This window comes from Gavialis gangeticus, unplaced genomic scaffold (assembly GCF_001723915.1).
Source record: "Gavialis gangeticus isolate Ggan-Ray unplaced genomic scaffold, GavGan_comp1, whole genome shotgun sequence".
In the NCBI taxonomy this organism is placed as follows: domain Eukaryota; kingdom Metazoa; phylum Chordata; order Crocodylia; family Gavialidae; genus Gavialis; species Gavialis gangeticus.
In genome coordinates this window covers 21,475,684-21,485,199 of record NW_017729001.1, presented here as the reverse complement: position 1 = coordinate 21,485,199, position 9,516 = coordinate 21,475,684, and the positions used below count along the sequence as shown (strand labels likewise).

The 9,516-nt window shown below is 45.7% G+C and overlaps 1 protein-coding gene across 4 annotated transcripts in view; it reads left to right on the top strand.

Annotated features, from left to right (window-relative positions):
* The window catches only part of PUS1 (pseudouridylate synthase 1), an 11,507-nt gene extending 2,483 nt beyond the window's left edge, over positions 1 to 9,024 (top strand). For 2 of the 4 annotated variants that reach the window (XM_019507055.1, XM_019507052.1), the window contains exons 2-6: positions 1,728 to 1,955; positions 2,781 to 2,918; positions 3,682 to 3,784; positions 4,029 to 4,726; positions 6,888 to 9,024. In XM_019507055.1, the coding sequence (XP_019362600.1) occupies positions 1,737 to 1,955; positions 2,781 to 2,918; positions 3,682 to 3,784; positions 4,029 to 4,726; positions 6,888 to 6,938 (1,209 nt within the window). In that variant the 5' untranslated portion in view covers positions 1,728 to 1,736 and the 3' untranslated portion in view covers positions 6,939 to 9,024. Of the gene's footprint in view, positions 1 to 10; positions 30 to 1,515; positions 1,956 to 2,780; positions 2,919 to 3,681; positions 3,785 to 4,028; positions 4,727 to 6,887 lie in introns of those variants that run through there. The other 2 variants (XM_019507053.1, XM_019507051.1) reach the window with 2 other exon arrangements.
* Positions 9,025 to 9,516: the final 492 nt, after the last annotated feature.

Here is a 9,516-nt window from a genome sequence, read left to right as displayed (position 1 = left end):
GCCGCGGCCGCGCGAGCCTGCGCGCGTGCGTGCCCGCCCGGGTGTGTCCGCGCGTGTGCCCGTGCCGGCGTGCAAGTGTGTATAGGCACGTGCGTGTTATCTGAGTGCGTGTGCCGTTGCGTGCACGTGCCTGTATCTTTGTACAGGCATGTGGGTGTGCGTTTGTATGTGTGTATGTGCACGTGCCTGGGTGTGTGCGCGCACGCTTGCACGTATTGGCGCGTGTTTGTGTGCATGGCAACATATGTGCGTGTATGCATGCAGGTGTAGCTGCACACGTGTGTGTGTATCTGTGTGCGTGTGTATGCATGTGCGTGCGTGGTGTCACCCCGGCCGCGTGTGCTTGTCTCTGCCCGGTAGCTCTGTTGCCCGGGCCGGGTTAGCGGGGGGTGATCCTGCCTCGGGCAGGGGGCCGCCCCGCAGCCTCGGTGGTGAGGTCCCTTCCAGTCCTGCCAAGGAAGGTGACAGCCTTGCAGGGGGCCGTGCGCCCGGTGGGCTGGAGGCCGGGGTGGGAGGCCTGGGCTCCATTTCTGGCTGTGCTGGAAGCCTGGTGATGAGACGACCGCGGGCGAGCGTCGTTGGCCTGCCAGCGCCGTAGTTTTCCTTACGTCAGATGAGGATAACGGGTCTTGTGCAGCGCCTGGGATTGGATGGGCGCTGCTCTAGGCCCGTGGTCTCCAAAGTGGGGTGCGCAAGACGATCCACTGGGGTGCGGGAAGAGAATATTAGAACTTGTATTTATATTTATTTTTTATCTAAAAAAAATAAGAAAGAAATTAAGCTTTACTAATATTTAATATACGGATTGACACTGGTGCCCTCACTTGGTTCGTATGTCGGACGGTCACGTACGGTACACGAGGTGTCGTGAGGGAAGAGTGGGAGTTCACGATGTGGAGGGGTTGACAGTGGTGCCCCCAACAAATATACATATATTGGGGGTGCGTGCTCAAAAATTTTTTACTAATAGGGGTGCGCGATCAAAAAAGTTTGGAGACCACTGCTCTAGACCAATGGTCTCTGAACTTTTTTGATCGCACACCCCATCAGTAAAGAATGTTTGAGCACGCACCCCCATATATGTATATTTATATAAATATAAATACAAGTTCTAATATTTTCTTCCCGCACCCCAATGGATTGTCTTGCGCACCTCACTTTGGAGACCGCTGCTCTAGACCACCGGGGCCAACCTGTCCATCCGGCCTGCCAGAAAGTGACTCTGCAGCCTCCCTGAGTGCTGCTGCAATCCCTTTCTCGGCCTGCTCTGCTTTCTGTTCCCCGTCAGCTGCTTTGCCCCTCTCTGATCTGCTTCGGGCCACCTGCCACTTGTGGCAATGTGTGTTGCAGGTTGGCTACCCCTGCTTTAGAAGGGCTGGGGCCAGTGCTCAGCTGTTGCATCCATAAATGAGATGGCCCTTTTGGATACTTGCTTGGGGAAAGGCTGTCTGCCAGTAGCAGGACAAGCTAAACTTCCCTGGCTTGATCATTTGCTTGTCCAGCTGTAGACACTGCAGCCAGGTCTCCCCTATAGAGAGCTGCCAGAATCGTTAATGTCCAGTGTGTATGGAAAGAGAGAAGCATGTTGGTATAATATACAGGCAAAGTGCTAGTATGGATGAGGCCTAAATTGCAGCTCAGGTGTTCAGTGTGATCTTTTTGCTCCTCCCCCATGCTGGATGAAAATGTTGTTGGCTGAACCCTTTTCCCTTCTCTGTCCCTTTCAGCGTTTTGCAATGGCTGAGGGTTTGCGAGTAGCGGCTGCCGGCCAAGCCAAGAGACTACAGAACAGCAGCACCAACAGTGAGGAGATTGAAAAGCAAGAGGAAAATGGACATCAGGCCAAAAGATTCAAGAGAGACCAGGAGGATGTGGAAGACCAGAATAAGAAGCTTCCCAAAAGGAAGATTGTCCTGTTGATAGCGTATTCTGGGAAAGGCTACCATGGGATGCAAGTAGGTAGCTACGCCATAAATCCAGCCTGCTCCTTGCTGGGGCCCATTTCTAGCTGTATCGGTATGCCCACAGCTGTGTATCATCTGCAAAGGGGCCGGGGGCCAAGCGAAAAGAGATGTTGGAAGCTCCATTTTAGATATGCTGCCTCAGGGTGGCTTAGTGCAGCTTGGTGGACTTGCACTGATGCAGCACGGTTACACTGGAGAGGAGAGAGGGGAGGGGGCTGCTTGCATTTTGATGCCAGTTGCATAATAGCAGTGTTGTAAATGTTCCCAGTCTGGAGAAGTCCATGGATACGATGTTGCCTTCTTCACCAAGCCCTGCAGCCATGTTTACAGCAGCAGCCTTCTGGTTTGCTCATATTTGGGCTTAGTGCAGGATGATTGCCTGGAATTCCATGGCCTGCGTTCTGCACAAAGGCAGACGAGATGATCATGTGCTTCCTTCGAGAAGTAAAATCAAAGAACCCACTAATCTAGTTTATAGATGTCAGAATGAAGAATTCCAGAGTACTGGGATTGGGGTTATGGTGCCTGCTGTTCCAGTGTGTATACTGGAAGAGCAAACCCTTTTTTTGTGCCTTTCAGGCCCACTTTTAATAATCCCCACCAAAGTCCAGATATTCATAGTTGGGGTATTTAATGCTGAAATCTCAAGTGTTTGTAACTAATAGCATTTGCAAATGAAGTTCCAAAATACACCTGTTTAGATTCCCAGTAAAACATGATCAAAGGGCTTGCTGTATAGGCCCCTGTTGCTCTTTCATTCTTGGAGCAGTTACTAAGTTACTAATCTCTTTTTCATTTCTTTTTCTCTTCTTCCAGCGAAATATGGGATCCCCTCAGTTCAAGACGATTGAAGATGACTTGGTGTCTGCCCTTGTTCAGGCTGGCTGCATCCCAGAAAACCACGGGGAAGATATGAAAAAGATGTCCTTCCAGAGATGTGCACGAACAGACAAGGTGTGCTGGCTGGGGCCCTTCTCTTTGTGCTGTACAGGAGGTGATAGTGCCGAGAATGTCACGAGGAACAAAAAGATCAGTTTTTTCTAATGGGAGTTTCTCATTTGTTAATTAACGTGACAATATTGAGGATAAAATTGCCTTTAAAATGTTACCCGTGTGTTACTTAGCACAATAGGGCACTAATCCTTAATCGGCCAACAGATGCTTCTGTGTTACAAATTAGTGGTTGTAAGTGCCTACAGTACAGGTTTTGGTTTTTGTACACGTCACAGCAAGATGCCACAGAGGAGAGGACATTAATAATGGATTTATACTCTTGTTCCTGTTACCTTATAAGAATTTGAAGGCCTCATACAAAGCAGATCCCTTCAACTCTCTTTTTCTTGGTTAAGTCAGTCTCATAGATTGCAGGGAGGAGGGAGAGGTGAGGAAGGGAAGTACCGTGCAGCATAGTTTTGCAGGGAAGCTAAAATCGTTGATGTTTGTATTCCCCTATGGCAGCAATTTATTTATTTTTTTTGGATCAACACCAGTGATGATTTCTCTGCCTCCTTTTAGATTGAAATTACTACTCATAAAGAAATGAACAATACATACTCAGTTGAGCTAATACAAGATATTACAGAGACCCAGAGAATCTTGTCTACCTCTGAACAATGCATATGCATTGACTTTACTTATTTTAAATTTGTTTCTGATACAGGTCCTCCACTGTGGCATAATCACGTGCATGTGTACGTTGTTCGTTTTTGTTTTATAGGGTGTGTCTGCAGCTGGACAGATAGTGTCACTGAAGGTCTGGCTGACGGACAGCATTTTAGAAAAGATCAATAACCATCTCCCTTCAGATATCAGAGTTCTGGGTAAGGATTTTGAAACTGAGTATCTCGGCCGTGTGCGCAGACACCCCTTTGATTTGGATTTTGAGGCATCCTCAAGTGCAGATGTCTTTGTGCTTCCATGTGGCCAATTAGATTGTTACGGATTTTTGTGAATTCCCATTACCTTGAAAAAGATGCTCTTCCTGCTAGTGGGTGGGGGCTCATAGTCGGGCTGAAATGGCTGATTTAACTGTTCTGCCTAATCTGATGTCACCTTTGAAATAAGGACTGAAAAGAGTCACCGGGGGATTCAACTCTAAGAACAAATGTGATGCCCGGACCTACTCCTACATGCTACCAACATTTGCCTTTGCCCAAAAGGACCTTGATCCCCAAGATGAAACCTACCGACTGAGCCAAGAGACTCTGGAGAAAGTCAACAGACTTCTTGCTTGCTACAAAGGAACTCATAACTTCCACAACTTCACCTCTCAGAAAGGGGCCAAGGACCCCAGTGCCAAGCGGTACATCATGGAGATGTACTGTGAGGAGCCTTTTGTGAGAGAAGGCATGGAATTTGCAGTGATAAAGGTGAAAGGCCAGAGTTTCATGATGCACCAGATAAGGAAAATGATTGGTCTGGTGATTGCAGTAGTGAAAGGCTACACGGCTGAGTCTATCATGGAGCGCAGCTGGGGAGAGGAGAAGGTGGATGTCCCCAAAGCACCGGGGCTTGGTCTGGTTTTGGAAAGGGTGCACTTTGAAAAGTACAACAAGCGCTTTGGAAATGACGGGCTGCATGAGCCTCTGGAATGGGTAGAGGAGGAGGAGAAGATTGCTGCTTTCAAAGAGGAACATATCTATCCAACAATTATAAACACGGAACAGGAGGAAAAGTCCATGGTGAACTGGATGAATACCCTCTCCATCCATGACTTCGATTCCACTGCTACAGAGGTGCAAGCCAATGACGGGAACTCCAAGGTAATGTTTGCCTTCCCCTATGGCAGTGATTTGTTTTAAAGGGACATGTCAACTTGGAGTTGCTCATTTCCCCAAATTCATTTTTACCTGCTGTCTGTGCACTGCCTCAGATGGCATCTCTGAGAGATGAAGGTGAAAAATGAGATGAATTTCTCTCTCTCTTTCCAGACTCTGCAGTTGATCATGCTTCGCATGCAGCCTCTTTTACTGGTTTTATTTTTGTTGTGGGTTTGTGCACGACAAGAGAGAGCAGGAAGGAAAAGCCATTCCTCAGTGCAGGAGGAAGGATTACAAAGCCACACAGATTAGCAATGGAAGGCAGGGACAGGCAGTCCAACCTGTAGTGGCTTTGAACTCTCTTAAAACAAAAAACATAATTTCAATCCCTTCTTCATACCCATCTGCCTGGAGAACTCGCCATTTATCTGGTCCTCTATTTTGTTTAATGATCTATTTAGATGCAAGGGGGCTGAAGCTGGGTGGAAGTTTAAGCTCTGGTTCATTAGTTATTCTTGACCAAGTCTTGCTAACCCACTGTGAGCAGCAAACCTCGGGGAACTTCATGAGAGGTGGTAGGTTTGAGTTAGCAGCAGCTGGAGCGGCTGTGAGTATAACAGGCAAACATGGGATGCATTTTTTTTAAGAAAAGGAAAATTGAGGCTGAAATTGAAGAAATTTTCCTGGAACTCTGGGATGTACTATAATCATGCAAGGAAATAGTTGAAATCTTTGCTTTGAGTGTGACAAAAGTAGACTGGAGACAATGTGAGGGAAACAGTTGAATAGAATCCTGGTATTTTTACAAATGTGAGGCAGCGCTCCTGAATACTGGGAGTGGTGACTGGATTCGTGAATGGGATTACTTGAGGTGGTTGCTTGTGAGAGCGGAGGACCGGACCTGATGGACCCAGGAGGTCTCTGTGCCCTTTGAATGGGTTCTTACGGTTTCAGAACTAGAAGACCTGTAAAGTGGCAGTGATGGGGCTGGGAAGGATTGGAGCTTTAATCATTTTAAACCTGAAAAACATAACAATGGCCTTTGGTTAACGGGAGTTTCAGAAATGGATATTCTGTTGAGTAAAGTCCTGCACTGAAAAGGGGCTAGATCAGGGGTCGGCAACATTTTTGGGCAGAGTAGCAAAAACACCTGCAACCTCAACCTGTAAGATATTGCCATGCCAAGCACGGACAGCGGGGGCCTGACTCTTGTGGCAGTTCAGCCCCGGTCTTTTCCCTGTGGTGTGTATGCCAAGCATGCGGTGGGTTGCTTACCCCTAGGCCAGAAGTTTCTTGGATTTATTGTACTTCAGGCAATTGTAGCAACATCACTGCAGGAAAGCATGTATTTCATGGAAACACTTGTGACCAGAGGCAAAATGCTGATAATAAATACTGCCTTATGTTAAATGTGATGCAGAAAGAGCATAGGATGCAAACAATTATTTACCTACTTAGTGCTGTTTGAAGGTAACAGATGGGGCTTGCGTTCAAGAAACAGTGATGGATTGGGTAACAGGAGGCTATCTTGCTTCTTACCCATAAACTCAAACCTACAGCATCGGGTTCCTAGTCAGCTGAGTCATTGGCTGAAGGCAGATAAATGAGTGGTGTGACCTGGTCCTTAGAAACCTTGCAGCTGCTTTATGCTTTAACACGGTGTGTTCGGTACTTGTATATAAGACTATGATATCTGGGACAACAAGTTGGATCTAAATTCAACTGTCTGAAGCCATCACCAAGTTAAGTCCCCCATCAGCAAGGTCTGGAACACAGTGGGAGCCGTAGCAGTTTGGTAGTGGTTTCAGACCATTGGAAAAATGAAGGTTTTAAGTGATCTGCTTATGAAAATGAATTTTCACTGTTGGCATTTTCAATGTGCTACTTACACAATCATGCACTTGCCAAGCTCACTGAATAGAAGTCTACCCCACTTGATGAGAATGCAGTAAACAAATTATCTAGCACCAAAAGTACGGTGGTTACCTCTCCTGAAGTACCCTCTACACTGGACAGAAAGTAGGTGTGGGTGCAAGTTGTGAAGCTGGGATCCAGATTCATCTTCGCCTGTACCCTGGAGTAGATTAGATCCAGTGCTTTGATGTGGGTCTCTCTAGAAGTGATGATACAATAACCCTGCCATTTCTTTTCTGTTGCCCTGCAGAACAACAATGAACTTGATGGGAGCGATGGTTGCGACGATGACTCCGACTGAGTCCGTAAATGACTGGAACCAGGACCTTTACCACTTACAGTTCAGTTTGCATAGAACAAAGTGGCCTTTCTTAATCCAAGGATCCAAGTTCGCTTATGTGCTGAGCAGAGGAATTGCTTATGACCAAAAGGAACTGAGCTGGAAAAGCAATGCAAAGTGACAACAAAACCGACAATTTACAGGACTAACCAATGCATTTGAATTGGAATACTTGAAAACTAATCACTGAAAAGAAAATGTGCTTCAGAAGGGAACTTCCTGGTGCAGGCGGAGTTCTTTTCCTTGCCATTTGAATTGTTTTTATTACAGTAAAAGTGCTTACTTGAAAAATACAGTTATTTAAATATGTACAATCTTTACAGGGGGAAATATAAAAAAAAAAAACAACAGCTTTTTCTCATTTTTATTTTATGGATTAAAGACCTCCCTGAACTAGCTTTTTGAAAACCTTTCTTTTGTAGAACATTCCCATCTGCAGCTGAAACAATTTCTAAATGTTGTCAGAATCTTATTTTATCCTGTGTATGATATGTCACTTCCACACAGAATCCTTTGTGTTTGGCCTGAGATCTCCTGTCTTACAGATGGCCCTGATTTCTCTCACCAATGAAAGTCAAACTTTCTTTGCTCTCTTAACCTTTGCAAGCTTAAGAAACTGGTCATAACATTAGTGGAGGCCAGCCTTTTTGGCAGGTGTGCCACAAATTATACCCAGACCCTTCCCAAGTGCCACTCTGATTCTTTTCCCCTGCCTGTGCTGTTGCTTCGCTTTCTGGTTCCTGCTTGATATGCCACTGTGCCATGTGTCCCCTCCCAACTCTGCTGTATGCCACACAGGCTGCCTATGCCATTTGTGGCATGCATGTCACGGGATGTCTACCCCTGCCTTGGGTAAGTAGGACTCCTTGATTTGGAAATGTGGCCTGATATGTACTAGGAGATGAGATGGATCTTTTATTTTGGCAATGTCCTTGTTAGTGTTACGTCATCCCAGTGTGTCCTTATCCTTGGACAGTCCCAAAATATAGATTTACAGCTGTCTGCATGTACTGAGTGTCTCCAGCCTAAGCTATTATTTCATAAGTACATTGGCTGAGGCTTATACAGCACTTGGGTCACACAAAGCCCTGGGGAAATGCTCGAATCAGAAACCCCAAGTGTGCAACCTTGAAAAGGGCTTGGCACTGCATCTGGTAGATCAACAAGTGCTTTGCTGTAGTATTGATCTTTTTAGAGGTAGTGAGGTACCTGCATGTCACGGGGTTTTTTTGGTTTAAATCAGTGTGTGCGTGTAAAATGGAAGGGCCAAGTTTTCAGTAGGTTTCAAGGCCTAATGCTTGCATGTGCAAATCCTCATTCCATCTCTCCCTGCAGAATAGGGCACTGCATGGCATTGATATGTGCTGCCAAGATGGTGTACAAACTAGGCATACAGCTTTGGATGTGGTAGTTGAAAATTGGGCCCAAACTCTGTAGAGAATACACTCCTACTTTTGGGAGGCTAGAGGGGTAAGTATGTGACATGTCCAGGAGGCCCTTTGTTCTGTATGTGGAAGGTGTGAAGGACTCTTCCTTTGGGAAGTAAATATGCTTTCTCTGGGGCATGTGAAGCTGCTCAGGTGGTCTTCTCCGTCTGAACTTAATTGTGGCTTAATTAAGTCTAGTTAATTAGCTATCTAGTTCCCTTTGGGGCATGGGAGGGAGGAGCAGAGGTGCAAGCATCCTGCAAACCCTGTCCAGCAAGGGTGGGGCAGGTGTCTGAAAGCAGCTCTTGCCTCTCGGAAGGTGCCGGGAGTAGGATGTGTAGGAACCCGGCAGATTTAGTACATTCCTGTTGAGCTGGGCTTGATAGGATACTTATTTCTTTGTGGGACAGGAATTAAAGCCGCCTTTCTAGGAAGAAACTTGAGGCAGAGGTTGTAAGTTCTTATTGGCCCCGTGACCCCAGCGTGTTTGCACAAACTGCAGCCTTCCTACTCCTGGGTTTATGAATCAAGGCTGTGGTCTCCCTCAGATCCAGTATTATTTCCTCTTTGAAGTCTAATCTGTTCTATTCTATGAAATGTATTAAACGTTGCGTTTTTGAGGCCTGTGGCCTTCTGATTCCTTCTGGGATCCAGTTCTGCCGGAATAATTTCTCATTTAATGTCAAGTAATTGATTATTGCAGGAGAGAGAGTGTTTTTTGGTTTGGGTTTTAATTGGAGGCTTTATTTCCAAAGCATCTTGGTTTATATTTGCCTAGTAACAGGCACATCTCAATCAGTCTGCAGAAAATGTGCTTTCTCCCTAGATTTTTTGTTTATACAGGCAGTCCTCAGACTTACAACACAATTGGTTCCTGAAAACTGCATCTTAAGTCAAAACATTGCGACTTGAAACCAATTTTCTCATAAGCAACAATGTTATAAATGAGGGATTAGTCCTGAACCAAGGCCCAGTACCCTATTTTCACCAAAAATAACCCAGAATTTTGTACTCAAATCAATTATAGATGAGTAATATAGCTACATGAATGTATTTATATTGTAAATAGCAATCATTGATTTGGAAGGACTTCTTTGAGGTGACTTTGCTGG